General features: G+C 47.2%; 1 protein-coding gene across 4 annotated transcripts in view; it reads left to right on the plus strand.

The window, feature by feature from the left end:
* Adamts17 (ADAM metallopeptidase with thrombospondin type 1 motif 17) overlaps positions 1-18,194 on the plus strand; it is a 333,323-nt gene that overhangs the window by 295,098 nt on the left and 20,031 nt on the right. For 2 of the 4 annotated variants that reach the window (XM_074061614.1, XM_020186357.2), the window contains 2 exons: positions 7,443-7,620; positions 8,724-11,314. In XM_074061614.1, coding sequence (XP_073917715.1) covers positions 7,443-7,620; positions 8,724-8,890 — 345 coding nt within the window. In that variant the 3' untranslated portion in view covers positions 8,891-11,314. Of the gene's footprint in view, positions 1-7,442; positions 7,621-8,723; positions 11,315-18,194 lie in introns of those variants that run through there. The other 2 variants (XM_074061615.1, XM_074061617.1) reach the window with 1 other exon arrangement.

The following is an 18,194-nucleotide window of genomic DNA, read 5'->3' on the forward strand; positions in this document are numbered from 1 at the left end:
GGAACTGGTGTAATTTATAGTCAGGAATATAGCTGGAGAATGGAGGGGAGGGAGTCCCTGACAGTGTGGTGGTTGTCATCAGGGCAGAGCCTCTGAGCAGTGGTGGAGACCCTTGCTTAGGGTAGTGTGGCCATGAAGGTACCAGGCCAGCATGGGAAGCCACTGCTGTGTGGCTGGAAAGGAGTTACGTGGACACTCTGACACTTACCTTCTGCTTCTCTGAAAGGTAGTAGCGCCATGTCCCCTGCATATGCACCTACCAAGTTCTGAGCTCTGCCCTGGCCACATGGCTGTTAGTGAGAGCTAAGTAGAACATGCACAGTACATTGTGGGCATGCAGAAGGTGGGCTCTTGCTGTGGCAACCACTACCATCCTTCTCCTTCTTAAAGAAGCCAAGCCAGTAAAGCTTGCACAGTGTCTTCCTGACACAGGGGTCTGAAAACAGGAAGTCTTTCCTCCTCTTTGCAGGATACTCATTTACCTAGGGGAAATGACTTTTTCTCAGTCAACTTCATGATTTGCATGAAATTATGCAAATTTATTCAGTCTGAGTAAATCCAGACTGAATTTCCCACTCTCTTTCCTTTTATGGTGCCAGGGCCTCACATATGCTATAGGTAAGTGCTCTGCCACTGAGCTACACCCCTAATTCACTATTATTTTACTGGTGGCACCTCCACCCAAGGTGTCTTTGATACTCCCTCCGTCCTCAGGAAGGGAGGATCCAGGAGCAGATGGATGCAGGGCTGCTCAGTCACCAGGCAGTGTATGATACATGCCACCATAAGTATCTGCTCTGGAAGTGACAGGAGCAAGGCTATGCTTGCTTTAGGCGGTCTGGCAAGGAGCTTTCTGGTGAATTTATGGCTGCTTCCATTTCTGTCTCAGCTCACTGAGTCTTGGGGAGCCACTTAAATGTTGTGAGCTACTTGAAAAAAGAACCCTTCCATGAGAGAGTGCTTCAAACAAGACCAGATCTGTTTTTTATAGATCTGTTTACTTAGACTGTAAAAGCCTGAAAAATGGCTTCACAAGCAACACTTGGGGCAAAATCTGATGCTATCAGGAGACGCTGCTGTCTCCTCCTGTTTAATTAATGCTAGGGCCTCAGGGGAGGCCACAGACATGGAACTCACTGTGTGTGCCTGTGTTATCCCTAACACAAGTGAGCTCAGGCCCCAGGAGGGCGCCCTGCAAAAGCAGCCCCTTCAAACTCTGGAATCACATTTGTCTTCAGGGCCAAAGCAGTCCCTAAGTGTGCTTCTGGAGGTCTGGCTGCCAGATGGACCCAGGAACCTGGTCCTCACCTGCTTGCAGAGTACCACTGAGGACTGCAAAGGAAGATACCAGGAGGCTGTGTGCCTGTCCATGTTCCAGGGCCTTCCTGGGCAGCTCTCTTTATTCTTGGCCATGCCTTTGCCACTGTTAGGAATAGCAGCATCGTACTTATTGAGGCCTGCAAAACCCTAGACCTCCTGAAGCCCACAGCATACAGACTCCTCTTCCCAGCAAAGCTCCAGTCAAGGGTTTTAGGCCAGCAGCAGGCTCAGTACTCCGTCAATTCAAATGAAAATGCAGCCAGTGTGGAAGATGGGCCACCAACCGCTCACACCGAAGGTTCCTCAGTGGAATTCTCTTTTTATTTTTGTTGCACAGGGACTCTGTACTATGGAATACAAGAAAAGGAAAAGTAGACCCAGAGCCATATGAGACTTTCAGAGGAAGTATTTTTTTAATGGTCTATTTTCCAAACATTTACATAAGCACACACTCATCTATGTTGAACAAAAATGGAATGGTTTCTCTCCAATGGCACTTTGTAACCTATTTTTCTTCTCACCTAACATGGAGGAGTCTTGTGTGGAGCTGGCTTCAGTGCAGCTCCCAGGCAGATAATCAAATAGCCCAGTGTTTGCAAAAGTTCTTCCAAGTGAACCAAAGCCATTCACAGCTCTCAGCTGTGAAAGTAGCACCCCCTAGGACTCCAGCTAGTATTTGGCAAAATGTAATCCAGATAAATTAAATGCCTAGCAGAGGCAGAGTCCGCAGGACAACCAGCAGTAGCAGGCCCAGCTCTGCCTCCTTGGGGCGATGGTGAGCAGTGAGAGCAGACACCGGTCCCTGTTGAAAAACTTTGGAGACCCCATTCCAGGAGCTTATGCAGCAGTTCTCTTCATAGAGTGGAAAATTGAAAGCCAGTGACCCATGCCAGGAAAGATGGTAGATACTGGGAGAACTAAGCTGGCTCCCACAAATCCATCCAGCACAAGATGGAAGTCGGTCTGTGGGGTGAGGCAACTGGGTCCTGTCTCTCTCCTGCCGCTCGTTGACTCTGATGTCGAACAAGTCCCGGATCTCTGCCAAGCTCAGTGACCAGCATCTGAGGTCTGTTGTGGAATGTCCCATACTTTTGTGGGAGTCCAGGGGAGGCAGGAGCACATCACCTGCACGTGCTGGAAGTGCATGAGTACCTTGCCTCAGTCCCACAGCAGGTAAATGAGAAAGGTGAACTTCCAAAGGGGACATTTGTCTTCATGGTCACCTGAGTTTTATGACAGAAGTCAATCATTTCTGCGCAAGAGACCTTGTTGATTTTGCACTTGGTTTTAATAGACCTACAGGGTCTATCAAAAATCCCATGCTTGGATTTTTCATGTGTGTTAGAAAAATGAAAAACTGCAGAAAAAATGAAAACGCTTCTTGGCAGTGTCGAACCTTATGACACAAGTGACTCATCCAGGCTGGTTCCCAGCCAAGAGAGCCTGGGTACCTACTGTTGAGGAGACACACAGGAGCAAGGTGGACATAACAGGGTCACCTCCTCCCTTAGCCTCTGCAGAATTTCCTCCCAGGAGCCTAATGGAGAGGACTGACTGCTCTGCCTCAATGCACCCTTCTCCAAGAAGGAATGCGAATGTACCTGACTTTCCCTGCTGGTGCCATGGCTGGTAGTCCAAGTAAAGAATAGGCATGTCAGTACATAGATCCTTTTCCAAAAGCAGGCTTATCTATCCATGCCAGTCACAGGAATAAGATCCAGGTTATATGATAACCCATTCTCTCAGGGAGCAGGTTTTGTCAGAATTATATGATCAATTTGTGTATCGTTTATATATCTTCAATGGACAAATCAAATGCCTACTGAAAATATGTAACTAGGGCAGAATATAGGTCAGTGATAGACCCATAGCCTAGCATGCACAAAGCCCTGTGTGTAATCCCCAGAACCACAGATAACTTATTAATGTAGCTATGTATTCATACTTAAAGTTTTATATTAGAAGGATATTTGAACTTAGACATGGTGCTACCTTCTCTGGAATGTTTAAAATTGAACCTTATGAAGTTGCCACTTTGGTTGGGTCAAAGTTGAATATGAGCAATTTTGTACAGTGAGACAAAGTTGAATATGAGCAATTTTGTCATCACCTCCAGCTCCAAGACACTTACTTTTGTGTGTTGCCAGCCAGCAGAGTCATTGTTGCCTAACTTTCTTGAAATGCTACCACTTTGAATCTGTGCTGCTGTCACTGCATATTTCTACCCAAGCTGTTGCATAAGTGTGTGTTGCCATGGGTGGCTTTGCTATGTTAGGATGACTTTGTTGCCTTGATGTGGCATTGATCTCGTTGACACGACTTTGCACTGCTTTGGTGTGGTTTTGGTCTGCCTTGGTATTACGAGAGCCCTCAATCTTTTCCATCATTCACCTTGTTTGAGTGGACTTGCAGCCCACAGGTAATGGCCACATATGAGACTGCTTTTGTACGTGAGCTTTAAACATTTCTTACACCATCTCCCTTATTTCCAATGATGAAGTCCTGACTCCAGGAGAAGACAGCTAATTTTTTCTTTTGCCTTTTTACTTTCTAACCCTTGGGTGATCTCCATAAGACCCATAACAAACCCAGATTCAGGTCATTCAGGTGAGTGGCTTTTTCCCAAACAGTACTTTGAATACAAAATAATTGAGAGCACTCCTCCCCCTGCCCATGAACTCTTGAGAGGTTTGGTTCTTACATAAACATTAAGCAACTTGCTCTTTTCTAAGAATTATTTTGATTGAAAATCTTTACCCTTTCCATCTGAGCACACCTGTCACCTATGTGTAAACGCAGCAATCCAGGCTGCAGCTGGACGTCATTCTGGCTTGATTATACATAGCTATATGTAAATATACAGTGACTTCACAGGAAGGAAAGAGTCTTGGCATTCTCCACAGGGTGCTGGTGGAAGTGCAGGTGAAGTCAGGGGCTATCCATTCTGTCTGCCCATTGCAACCACCTGAGTTTTAAGAAGTAGCGATGCCCACGTACTGCTGCAAGACTGAGATTTTTTTTTTTCTTTTGCTGGTACTGAGGTTTGAACTCAGGACCTCATGCTCACTAGGCAGGTACTCTACCACTTGAGCCATGTCAGGATTTTTTTTTTAAAGCTTACCAGGTAATTCCTTGCAGCAGATCTTAGCTTCCTCTAATATGCCTCCCTACCCTGCAAAAGCCACATTGGTATAGCACCTGTCCCATAGTCAAGGTCTCCCTACTGGTGAGAACCTCCTTGTGGGACCTCATCCTTCCACTCACAGCACCCCTCAGACTTCCATGTCAGGGATAGAGCACAGAAATCTGCATTTGGAGAATATGATGGTCAAGACTGCAGCAGCCTCTGATGGGTTGGATGGGAAAACCTGGCCTGTAGGGAAAGCCTGTGCTGGTTTAGAGCAGGTTGGGGGTCCCGGGGAGCTGTGGAGTCCCTCCTCTCCTGTGCTGTGAAGATCGGTGCCTTGTCTACGCAGCACCCCTTCTGAATGTGAAAACCCCAGCACAATCCTCCTTGTCAGATAAGAAAGCAGATTCATTCACCCAGCTCGCAGATACCCCTCAGAAGGGAGATGATGCCCATTTGGGCACAATGGTATCACCAAGGTCTCCCAGTGAGCCCACCAGGAAGACCCTTCATCCAGCACAGGCCATGGTCAGGACCCAGGGGGAGACATAGGGAAGCCCATGGTGTAGACGGCTTCTGGCATCCTGACCACCTATGGCATTCCAAGGACAGGCCTGCTTCCTTCTGTCTACTCTGAGATCCACTATTAACTCCAACTGGGCTGCTGCACCACAGCCTGGACTGTGCTAAAGTTTTGCAGCATGCATTCAGAAGTTCTTAAGTTCAGGACTGTTGTGGCTGCTAGGGACACAAGATGAAGGAGGAGCATACGTGGCTGTGGTTCTCTACTTGGGAAGAGACTAACTTAGTAGGGAGATAGTTCCAAGGACATGGAGAGAGTGAGCAAGGAGCAGGGTTGTGGAAGAAGGGGCTGAGTTCCCTGCAGTGTCTTCTTGGGAAATACAGTCATGCACCATTTAACAGGGTAGGTACTCAAATGCATCATGAGGCATTTTGATCCTTGTGGGGACATTGGAAAGTGCACATACACAAACCTGAACTCACATGGCTGCTTCTGTAGTCAATGAGACACTGTAAACCAGAGATGTGTGAGGCTGCTGCTCATGCAACATGGCAGACTTTTTTTTTTTTTTGGTACTATCAGTATTTGAACTCAGAGCCTTGCACTTGGTAGGCAAGTGTTCTATCGCTTAAGCCACGTTCCCAGCCCTTTTTGCTTTAACTGTTTTTCAGATGGAGTCTCAGGTTTATGCCCAGGCTGGCCTAGACCACAGTCCTATTTACACTGTCTGTGTATCTGGGATTACAGGTGCCAGTATACCTGGCCCCAGATTGTTTCACTGTTTTTATAAGTAGAAGGAATATACTCCAACCATTAAAAGTATAGTATCTTAGATACATAATAATGCAGTTTATCATTTTTAGGCGTAATACTTCTTTATTGAAACTTAAACTAAATTTTTATCAATAATTTAATAGTTAAAAATTATCTCTGTACTTATTTCACAAGCAATTACAATGTTTAGACCATGCATAGATGTTGAATTAAACATTCATTTTCTTTTTTTTATTGTTGTGCTGGGGGTACATTGTGGCATTTACAAAAGCTGAATTCACCCACTCCATCATCTCCTTTATGCCCCCCACTCCTGGAGTAGTTTCAGCAGTTCTCATTTTTCCATTTACATACGTGTGTGCACCATATATGCATTATACTCACCCTTCCTCCCCACTTCCCCTGCCACAAGACTTGTTTGTTATCAAGTTCTATGTCCTGTACATAAGTCTGTGTGCTGGGGCTGGTGGAGTGGTTCAAGTGGTAGGGTGCCTGCCTAGCAAGCGTGAGGCCCTGAGTTCAAACCCCAGGACCACCACAAAAAAAAAAAAATCTGTGTGCTATCCTTTTGTACACCGGGCAGTGCAGTAAGTTTATGTATGCTGGCGTCACCATAGACACGTGAAAATGCTCTGTGCTTCGATATTGTGATGGCAATGTCACAAGGCAATAGGAATTTTTCAGTTTCACCAGAATCTCATGGGCCCACCATCGTATCTGTCCTTTCGTTGGTTGAAATGTCGTGGTTTGGCTCATGATTTTAGTTTAACAGAGCAAAGAAGAGCAGGAAGGAGAACAGAAGCAGAGTTCTCCCTGGTCGACTCTTTGGGAACCCGGGGTCATCTGCTCATCCACATTCATCTGGTTATAATGAACTTTGCCTCACTGTGCCGGGGCTGTGAGCGCTAGAGATGCCAGCACATGGGGACTTGGTGTCTAAATGAATGCCACTGACCTCACATACTAGCCCGAAACTCTGGTATAGGAGAAACCTTGCATTTTATTGAATTCTGAACACTAGCCCAAAGTCTGAGGGAATCTAACTCCCATCACTACTTAGCTGCAGGAAGCATGGGGAGGCCCTTTCTGGGGAGCACCAAGCCGCTCTACCCATTGTCTCAAGGATTTCAGTCCTTGGAACAGAGGCAGGAGGTGAAATGCAACCGGGATGAATTAATATCTTAGCAATTGTACTGTGTCTTAGCTTAGGCTTCTATCACAGAATACCATACTCAGTGGCTTAAGCAACAGAGATTCCTTTATTACAGCACAATTCTAGAGGCTGGTAGTCCAAGATCAAGGTAGCCAGCAGCTCCAGATCTGGTGAGGGCTTGCTTTTCCCCTGGTTTGTAGGCAGCTGTCATCTCATCCTCACTGGCTAAAGAGGTCAGTCTGTTCAGTATAGTTTCTCTCTCTCCTTATAAGGGCACTAATCATGTCATGACTTCATCTAATCCTACTCCCTCCCAAAGTCCTCACTTCCTAATACCACCCCACTGGGGGTTCGGGACTCGATATACATTTGGAGGGATCCACAAACATGCAACCCATGCTTTTTGAAATGGTCTTTTGACAGGGGCTCGTAATCCCTGCTGATTCTGTAAGTACTTGGGAATGACATGCAGAAGCCAGGCCCAGCCATGTTGTAGAGACACTGCCGTCAGCCTCGCAGCTCAGACTGTCCCTCTTTCCGTCCAGTGCTCATCAACCTGCGGGAAGGGGCTGCAGTCCCGTGTGGTGCAGTGTATGCACAAGATCACCGGGCGCCATGGCAGCGAGTGTCCCACCCTCTCAAAGCCAGCAGCCTATAGACAGTGCCACCAGGACGTCTGCAATGACAAGATCAACGTGAACACCATTACCTCCCCGCGTCTCGGTGAGTTCCTTCCCTGGCCCTGGCCTGGGGGGCTGCTGCATCCCCTGGCCAGTGCCTCCCTGCTGGAATTCTGTGAGCCCTAAGAGGCTAACACATGGCAGTTGTAGAAGTTAAGAGAGTTCAGAGATGGAGTTTCTTTGGTGCCAAGAAAGGAACATTTGTTGTTTGTTCAACACAATCCCTCAAGCGTCCCCTCTGTCACACAGGAAGATGTTCCTCCCCTCTTAGCAACCATCTGCATAAGGAGTGTAGAGGGAGGAAGGTGCTTTCTCTTGGAAATGACAGTCATGAGACCCTGATGATGTCCAGGTGAGGTGACATGCACAGACATGACAGAGAGGTTGCAGTTTGGCCCTTTGTGCTGGGAACATTTGCCTGTCATGCCTCAGGTCAGCAGTGGGACAAAAAGAGAAACGTTTAAGATCAGATGAGCCAGGTGCCAGTGGCTCACACCCGTAATTCCTAGTTAGTTGGGAGGCTGAGATCAGGAAGATTGAGTTTCAAGGCCAGCCCAGGAAAATAGTTCCCCATCTCCAAAATAACCATGGCAAAATGGCCTGGAGGCATGGGTCAAGTGGTAGAGTGTCTGCTTAGCCTTCAAACCCCAGTACCACCAAAAAAAAAAAAAAAAAATCGATCTGATGACTCTCTTGCGTAGCTTCTGCTTTTCCAAATAGAACTCCTTGGGAAGTACAGTCCTACCCTTTCCCTAACATGAGGACATCACTCCCATGACATGGCTCTGTAAGCAGCAACTCCATTTGGAGTGGAGAGGGCTTTTGCTAGCATGACCTGGCTTGGTGATCTCAAGGGACTTCCTTTGAGCAGGGCTTTCTCTCTGCATGACCAAGACCATGAAGGAAGATGTAGGTCACTTGTTTATACTTTGTCTCCATGCTTCTGTGGGTCCTTTGATGTCTGCTGCTTCATGTCACCAAAGTCAGGAGCAGGGTGGCCAGTGCCACATCCCCTGCAGCAGAGAGCGACTTCAGCAGGGACAAGGGCCCGTCAGTCTTTGTAAGGCTGAGCATCTCTGCATGTGCATTGTGCTGTGCCCATGGTTTCCCTAACCCCTGGTCGTTCTCTGTCCACTGTCCCCTTAGCTGCTCTGACGTACAAATGCACACGGGACCAGTGGACTGTGTATTGCCGGGTCATCCGAGAAAAGAACCTCTGTCAGGACATGCGGTGGTACCAGCGCTGCTGCCAGACGTGTAGGGACTTCTATGCAAACAAGATGCGCCAGCCGTCTTCACCACCAAGCTCCTGATGCTCGGCCCAGCAGCTGCCCAAAGACTGAGGCCTTGCATTTCGTGAATGCGAAGCTCTCCCACCCAAAAAAGCACAGCAGCCCCATGGCCAGGACTCTCTGAAACACACCTCTGCTCCCCCAATGAGGTTGCCCCAAGAATCCGCTTGCATTGGACTTGACATTGGTGCTTTCACACTTAATATAGTTAACTGCCACTGGATGGCTTTCTACAATAAGGAGAAAATAGGTGTGTGTCACAAAAGAATTGTCATTTCTAAGGTTCTGTGTACCTCAAAGGGGAACATCCCGGCAGAAAACTGTCAAAAGAGACATCGTTTGCTGCCTCTGTCCTGGCTTTGATGTTTGAATTCACAAGCCTTGATGTGCCTTCGGCAGGAGGAAAATGCTGCAAATGAGACATCGTGTGTAGAAGGGGCTTTATTCTGAAAGCCAGCCACACCACAGATGCCCAGCCTCTACTGATGGCTTCTCTGGAGAGGGCTGGAGCTGGCGTTCCTTTAGATCTGCCTTCCTGAGTCATGAGAATCAGGGTTTTGTCTCTCTGCCCGTCTCTAAGAACATATTCTCGAATTCCTGGGCCTTACCTTGGAAGTTTCGTCCCTGAGAGGTTAAATCTGCATAAACCAACAAAGACAGCAGTGCACACCACCCATGTGGGGAGAACATTCTGAAACGGCTGGTTTTGGGGACGCATCTACTTTCAGGAGCTCTGGAAAACAGGAGAGTCTGTCTTCAAAGTGCTGTGAAACAGGACATGTGCTTATCCCGGTGACAGGGTGGCTTCCGGACATAAAGGGGTGCTCAGCACAGCTGTGTCAGAGCACACAGCCTCCCGCTTCACTTCCTGGTGGCAACCACTCTATCTAACCCTCCGTGAAGCCTGGCACCTTATAGGTGGTCCGGTAACTTTCCATTGACCTCAGCCTATACATTGAAGACATAGCTCAAGCCTGGAGTCTTCAGAGTAAGGCCCAGCTGCTTCATCTGGGCACAAGGCAGATCTCCTCTAGCCTGGCATGCCAGGAGGAACAACAAACACTGAGCTGGATTGCGACCTGTCCACCAAGCCTTTCCCCAGCCTAGACTTTGTAGTACCTGTTATCGTCGTGTCATCACCCCATCTTGGTGGGGGAAGGACGAGGCTCAGAAGGAAGAAAAGGTCCATCTCTTACAGTCCCCTCACCACAGAGTATTTCTCTCTGCAAAATGACCAGAGTGGCCTCTTTGAGGGCACAGAAGGTAGTAGGACTGTGCCCTAGGAGGTCAGTTTTGCTCACCAGTTTGGTGAGCGTTTCATGGGTGCTTACATTCTGAGAATTCACCTTGAGAAACCCCCTTCTCCCTGGCTTCAGACAGAGGCTCACTTGGGCTAGTTTCCACGGAATCATCTCCAACTGCTTCTTGATTTATTGGTGCTGTTTCTAGTTCAGTTTTTTGTTAGGCTTGTAATTTTACTTTTAATATCCCTTAGCAGCGAAGTGGTAGGGATGGCAGGGAATTTATTCAGTCCCACTTGAGTGTGGAGAATCTTCCTTAGGTGCTCTGTGAAAAGAACTGAGAATGTCAGAATGGAGCAGCCCAGCTACAGGGTAACCTGCCAGCCATCATCACCCCAGGGCCTGTGCAAAACACTGTGCTCCCCGGCTCAGGCCTGGCCACTGGCAGACCCCACAAATCTAGGAAGAGGGGTTCGCTTCTCTCTCAACTCAAAATGCATTGCTTACTCACCAGAGGACATTAGTGTTTTGAAGCTGAAGCGCAGAGCTGGGGTAGCCAGCTGAAGAAGCCATGGCGGCCTTCCTTTCCCCCAAGTGAACGTGGCTGGTTCCATTACTCTCAAACACCCCTTTCTTCTCCCAAGCATGTGAACTTTGAGTTCTCTGCACATGCTGGCATTGTCACTCTGAAATCCACCAGACCCCCGCTTCTGCTTATGACAATCAGCCGTGACATTCTTGTTCTACTTTGTACAGAGGCACTGAAGCTCTGTGGTCACAGCAGTGCCATTGTGGTGTTAACAAACCCTGCACGGTCACTCCAGTACTGTACCTCTGTGGTTGCGCAGATGTGTCCCTAGCATGTCACAATCTTATGGTGCTATTCCTATTGGTGCAAAACTGACCCTCTCAGTTGACCATGGCTGGATCAGAACAGTAAATAGAGCCTCAGAGGAAATAATGTCATTGCTCTTTTTTCTCCATTTCAGAAGTCAAAGTGTATATATTTCCCATTAGTTAACTGACATTACACACTGTACCCATGGTATTTTTTTTTTTTTTTGGTTTTACATTTTGGTGCTGGTTTTGAAAGAAAGAGGAAAAAAAAAACAGAAAACAAACATTGGATGCCATTATACATGACAAATTAATCATTTCATTGGAAGCAAGTTGAACATGTGTAATAAAATGTTTTTCTGTAACAGTTTTAAGCTGTCTGTGAAGTCAAAGAAGCCAATCCTTAAAGGCTGGCAGACAGGGCTGTGTCCTTCCCTGTGGTGACAGTCGCCTGGCCTGCCTGGGACTTGGCTACAGGGAACCACAACTCACCAACCACAGCTGTGGTCAGAGTCAGATGTCACCAGTAAATGCAGTGTTGGCAGGTGGCTGTGTAGTAGTGAGTCTGGGCCTCCTACACAGAACAGCCACCTCACTGGTAAAAGTAAGCCCTGGCTGTGTCACAACAGGCACCTATTCCTTCTGGCTGGGCTCTCCAACTCTTAGCTCACCCACTGCCACCTCACATCTTTGCTGCCAGCCCTACCAGCAGGCATGAGGGTAGGCCTGGCCTTGCACATCTCCCATGACTGGGGACACAGGTATCACACCTTCACAACTGGGACAAACATTGGACCTAATCTAGACCTGATGTGGAGCAGAGATTTCACAGCTGGAGTAGGGGACCAGTGTGCCATCTCATGGGTTCAGGAGAAAAATCCTGCCCACTTCCCTGTTAAAGTTGGAGGAGCATCTAGAAATTTCACCAAATAAAGAAAATTTCGTTTGAAAGGCAACTGTTACAGGATCCCTGGTCCCAGGCATATTACTCCATTCTTCATTACCTGAAACAGATGCCTGAGGCATGTAACTTTATAAAGAAAAGCAGTCTATCATGGCTCACAGTTCTGAAGATCCAAGGTCAAGGGGCTGCATCTGGTGGTGATGGCTTCCTGCTGGCAGTCTTGAGACGGTACAGGGCATCACATGGCAAGAAATGGGGAATGAGCAAGTTTGTCCTCTGGTCTTGCTCCCTCTTCTTATAAAGCCCCTAGTATTCACTCATTGAGCCTCCACTCTGGTGATCTTATCTAACACTAATCACTGGGAGGCCCGACCTCTGAATGCCAAGTTTCCACCGTCTCAAAACCATTACTGACTGACTGACTCTGGGGATTCGACATCTGCCTGAGTTCAGGGGGACAGACCACATTCAGACCCCTGGCACCAAGATGCCTGTGATTCATGGTCACTCTCAAGACCCACTTGCCTCTAGGACCTATAGGACCCTTTCCTGCTTCCTCTGAGTGCTCTGATCTATGGGGGAGACAGTGATTGGGGGCATGGAACTTCACTAGGCCTTTCTAGTTTGTTAGATGAAACTGACATGCTCCCCATCAGCCAGTGTGGAGTGGGCTTCTGTTAGAGACCAGGCACTTCCTAGAAAGACCTCCTGGGGGAACCCTGCTGGGCAACAGGAATTGAGCAACCAAGAGCTGCAGGAACTCCAAGAAAAAACTAAAAGCTTCTTCTGTGGGCTGTTGATTGACCTACACACAGACCACAAGGGTTGGGGTTGGGATCCTTTATAGCAGCACCACTCTTTCTCCCTCTGCAAATGTCTCAGCAAACGCCCTTGTGTTTCTACTTCTAGCCACAGGTCTGCCTGCTTCTATGTCCTGCTTCTCTGATGATGGAAGCAATGCCTTGTCACCCTCACTTAATTCCCCTAGCGCTCTGCCCTCTGCCCTGTTTCCTCCACTGACCTCAGCTTAGCTCTGCAGCTCTGCCCTGGCATTCCCACCCTGCTAATTGAAGGGTCACCAAGGACTTCACAGCCTCATATTGCATAGAGGAGTTAAAGACCTCCTTAGCTCTGGGCATCCCTCTCCTCATACCCCCCACCCCCAGCTCTCCTGACCCTCCTTCCCCTCATCTATGCTGGCTTCTCTTTCTACCATCTCTCTAGGGGATAGAGTAGCTGCTTCTCAGCCCCACACTCTCTCTTCTCTCTTCTCTCTCAAGTCTCTCTAAGCCATATCACCCAGGGCAGGATTTTTAGACCAGTTCATTCACCCTACTATCTTCCAACTGAGCATCTCTGGACCTAACTCTCTTGACCTCCAAAAACTCTCCACAGACATGGTCAGTCCCACAAGAAGCTCAGAGACTGTAATGGCTCTTCAAAGTTGTCTCCAGTCTTTAATTTGAGCAGGGGGCTCAGTGGAACAACTTATTTCTGCTGGAATGGATCAAAGGACACATTGAAAATTGAATCATTAGAGGGGTCACATGTTCGCAAAGTGGAAGATAATGACAGCTATCATCAAGAACCTCAGCCGGAGGCCAGCAGTGGTGATTCATGCCTGTATTCCAGCTACTCAGGAGGCAGAGGCAGGAGGACTGCAAGTTTGAGGCCAGTCTCAGCTAGAATTCTCACACGTAGGACAACTCTATGCCCTCAGCATCACTTCCACCATCTTCTGATAGTGAGGCAGTCGCCAAGGCCCATACAAGTTTAAGGAGAAGGGACAGAGTCTACCTCTTGGTAGAAATCTGGAAGGACAGATAGGATGGAAAATAATCCTGTGCCCATTCTGGGAAGATTCTCACACACACACACACCTGTATTACATAGGGCTCACCAGAGAAACAGAACCAATGGTATACGTATGTAGAGATGCAAAGAGATTATGAGAATTGGCTCACGTGACTATGGCAACCAAGAAGTCCCATGTTCTGCCATCTGCAAGCTGAAGACCCAGGAGAGCTGGTTCTAGAGTTCAGTCTGAGTCCAAAGGCCTAAGAACAGGGAGTTCTGGCATCTGAGGACAGAAGTGGGTGGTCCAGCTCCAAGAGTGAGAGAATTCACTCTTCCTCCACCTCAACAAAGTAGAGGATGCTTGCCCCCACTGGTGGGGACACTTTTAATTTACCGATTCAAATATTAAGTCTCTTAAAAACAGGCATGTTTTGCCAGCTATCTGGGCATCTTTTGGCCCAGGCAAGGCAACACACAAAATTATCATACTGCATGATATGCAAACACTCACCCTATTGCACCTCTAAAGTCTTATCCCATTTCATCTGGCTCAGGCTGCTTCATCTACCAGCACCCCATGGGGCTCCTCTGGCGTGGCTCCCCAGTGCAGTCTCTAGATCTGTGAGGTAAACAGACATCATCCCCCTTCCGCCCACGAAAGAATGGTGGGACAGGTAGTGGATAGCCATATAGACTTGCCCTATTTAAAAAGAGGAAGGGAAGCACCCACTGTCGGTAGCAGCTCTGGGGCAGTGGGCTCAGTCCTTCTTCCAAGAATGAGTCTCCTTGGACTACCCCCAAACCCAAAGGGACTTCTGCTTGCAATCATTCTTTCATTTATTTTTTGAGACAGGATTCCATTATGTATCCCAGACTGACCTGGAACTCACTATGTAGCCCAAGCCAGCCTTGAATTTGCAAGCTCTGCCTCAGCCTCCCAGGTGCTAGGATTACAGGCATAAACCACTATACCCAGACCTCATTTATTCATGATGGTAGGGGAAGCAAGGGTCAATAAAGTATCTTTCCTGTTGTGAAGAATGTCCTGATATGCCCAGACCATGGCACTCCTAAAAGGTTCACTGCTCTAATGGCCTTTGACTCTGTTGGGCTAATCTCCTACCCTGTAGTCTACGTGTGCCTGGTAATCCTCCAATGTACTTGCCACCTCTTGTTCATCCTGTTTGATTAATGTGATACCGTCGTGGATGGAGTAGATCAGTGTGGATTCTACAGAGGGTCTACACAGTCCTTTCAGGCTATTTGCACAACAGAGTGGGAGAGTTAACATCAGCCCTGGGGAGGACATTAATGGATACTGTTGTCTGTTGCTGTGAATGGGAACTCTTCCATTCTCCCTTTCAGACGGGGCCAGAAAAGAACACACTCCCCAGGTCAAAGGCCATAGTCCTTATATCTGATACATCCTGATTTTTCTGTAGTCAAGGTCCCATATCCAACACAGTAGTTCCTTTGGGGCTCATTCTTGGCTAAACTTGCAGTAGGCCACCATCACTGGACAGAATCCATTCCAAATCTTCTAAGGGCCAGACTGATGAGTCATGGGAGTATGTTAGGGACAGGTCTTTAAGCATGACATTAAAATATGCCACTCTTAGAGCTGTAGACATAGCTCAGTGGTAGACTGCATACTTAGCATATGTAAAGTCCAGGGGTTTAATCCCCAGGACCCAAAAATAGACTAATATGCTATTCTCTCTGGTTGCAATATCACTATTGATTCACTCTTACCTGGGAAGAAGGAGCTGGTTTCACAGGTTTCCATTTGGCCTTTCCTACTACAGTGGTTCTTTATGCCTCAGGCCAGGACCAAATGCAACCATTCACTGGCAGGGGAGATGATCACTGAGGGACGTCATGGACTCATTGGACCCACTGTGAACCAAAGCTGGACCAGGGATCACTTTTTAAAAGGGGGACCATAGTGACACACTGGGTCCTGGGTACCAATGTCAACTTAGAGCCTCATAAATTTCCTTCCACCAAGTAAATTAATGGTTGAAGGTTCCTTTGGGGAAACATTGGGGCAATCATTTTCTACCCTTCCGTCTGGGACCCAACCTCTCATTTGGTTCATGGATTCTAGGCATGAAAACTGGTTCAGAAAGGAGGCTGGACAAAGTATCATGATTTTAGAGGACATAGTTGCTCTTGTGATCATCATCATTTTAGTTTAATGTATCAGCTCAGTCATACCCTGTGAGCTGCCCATCTATCTTTGAGCACAGTTAATAGATAGTTCTACTAACTGTCTCCAAGCCTACTGTAGGTCAGGAGCTCCCCTGTTATTCCTCTGACCTTGCCACTCTTAATAACACCACCATTTCTGATTGTTAGGGACTACTATCCAGGCCTCTGTTCTTTTATTAATAATAAAATTAATAATTTTATTATTAATAATAATAATAAAATTAATAATTATTAATAGTATCCTATTAACCCCACTGCTACCAGGGAGCCCAGTTCTGTAACAATCTCTCCAACTGTCTGCTGTGACCCACAGAGGACAGCTAGCTATGTGTGAATTTCTCCACGATGCTGGAACCCTCTTATTTTGGGAGGTGGATTATTCCATGGGTCCCCTAGGGAACATAGTCTTGGGTCTACCAGCTGTTCTCTCCAACAGGCCTATTTTCTGAAACCTTTGACCCCATTTTGTTCCAACCACCACAGCACTTGTACCTCCTTTTGTGTGCCCATCACTTCCCCCAAGATCCTATGAGCCAGGGTCCTGTCGAGGAAGCTGTTTTACACTACCCTTTAACTGGTGATAAATCATCAATTTTATTGTCTTTCCCCTAACACTTGGCAACAGCCATTTAATTTTATTGCCTTGTCATTTGTTTCCCTACAACTCTCAAATGCCTGAGCTACAGCACCAACAGTGAAGGTGTAATCATTGCCTGTACAAATGCCAGGGGCTTCTGTCCTGTGGTGAGTCCTTACCCCGAGCTGGCAGTAACTCTAGCTCCAGAATCCTTGTTTTGGAAGCATGCTTGCTAAGATCACTCCTGGAACCAACTGCCTTTGTTTAGGTTCTCAGGAGTGAGTCACTGAGATGGAAACTGGTGGGCAGGAGGCTCACTGGGAGGAGTCTGCGGGAACACCCTGATTGAGTAAGAGAAGAGGGCTGGGCATGTGGATGTGAACTGGGATGCGCTCACAACCGGGGCTCAGTAGTGCCACAGGAAGTTGTGGAGCTGCGACAGCCCTTAGGGCTGTCCCAAATGGAGGCAAGGGCAGGACTCTGTACATCATATGTTATGACTTAGATCTTAAAATGTCCTCCCTAAAGTGTTGGTCACCAGGCTGTGCACTGCTGGGAGATAGTGAGACCTTTAGGAGATGAAGCTGATTGGAAGGAAGTTAGGTCATTGAGGATATGACCTTGAAGGGGCTATAAGAATCCCAGCCCTTCCTGTCTCTCTTTGCTTCCTGGATTTCATGAGGTGAGCAGCATCCTCTACTATGTGCTCCCAACCATGATGTTCTGTCTCACCACAGGCCCAAAGGGATGAAGGCAAGCAACCATAGACTAAAACCTCTGAAACCATGGGCCAAAATAAAATTTTCCACTTTATAAGTTGATTGCCTCAGGCGTTTTGTTACAGCAACAGAAAGCTGACTAACACATCATAGGAAGGAACAGAAGCTTGAAAGACTACTCCCTTCCTCTGGTAGCAGTGCCTAGGGACAGACTCGATGTGGGAAGCCACCACTCCTAGCAGCTGGAGTGACTGCTTCAGGGATGTGTGTAGCATAACATGGTATCCTCTATATCCCTCAAGCTCAGGTTTTTCCAAACTGAATTCCCAACTTCCTTCCTCACTTTCTGCCAGAGGTTCCTCAAATCAGGAAATAGCACCACTGCCCCGCTAATGTCTGGCGTCAAAACTCCAAAGTCATCCTTGTTTCCTCAGTTTCTCTTTCAACCACCAGTCCAACTCAGTTACAAATACCAATGGTTCTACCTCCAGATGCTGTCTCTAATCTGTTCTGCTTCTATCTCTCTGGCGTCACTGTGCTGAATCACAGACTTCTCCCTGTGATGCCGCTGTAGCTTCCTGTCTTAGTTAGGGCTGCTACAACAAAATACCTTAGACTGGGTAATTTATAAACAATAGAAGTTTATTGCTCACAGTTCAGGAGTCTGGGAAGTCCAGCAGATTCTGTGACTGGTGAGGTCTCTGCTTCACAGAAGGTGATTTCTGACTTCATCTTCACACAGTGGAAAGGGAAACAAGCACTCTCAGGCCATATATATGTATGAAGGGCACTAATCCCATTCGTGAGGGCCCCACCTCCATGATGTATCTCCTCCCAGATGTTCCATCTCAATACCATTAAGAATTAAGCTTATGAAATAATTATTAGTAATTAATAAAATAATTTGGTTAATAATTTATTACTGTCCATATAATATTGATGATAACTAATTGTTAATGACCATATTAATAACTATTTAATTAATATGAGTTTTGAGGGGTACACAAACAGCACATTAGCACACCACCATTTCCTAATT

The sequence above is a fragment of the Castor canadensis genome, chromosome 19 (assembly GCF_047511655.1).
Source record: "Castor canadensis chromosome 19, mCasCan1.hap1v2, whole genome shotgun sequence".
Lineage (NCBI taxonomy): Eukaryota > Metazoa > Chordata > Mammalia > Rodentia > Castoridae > Castor > Castor canadensis.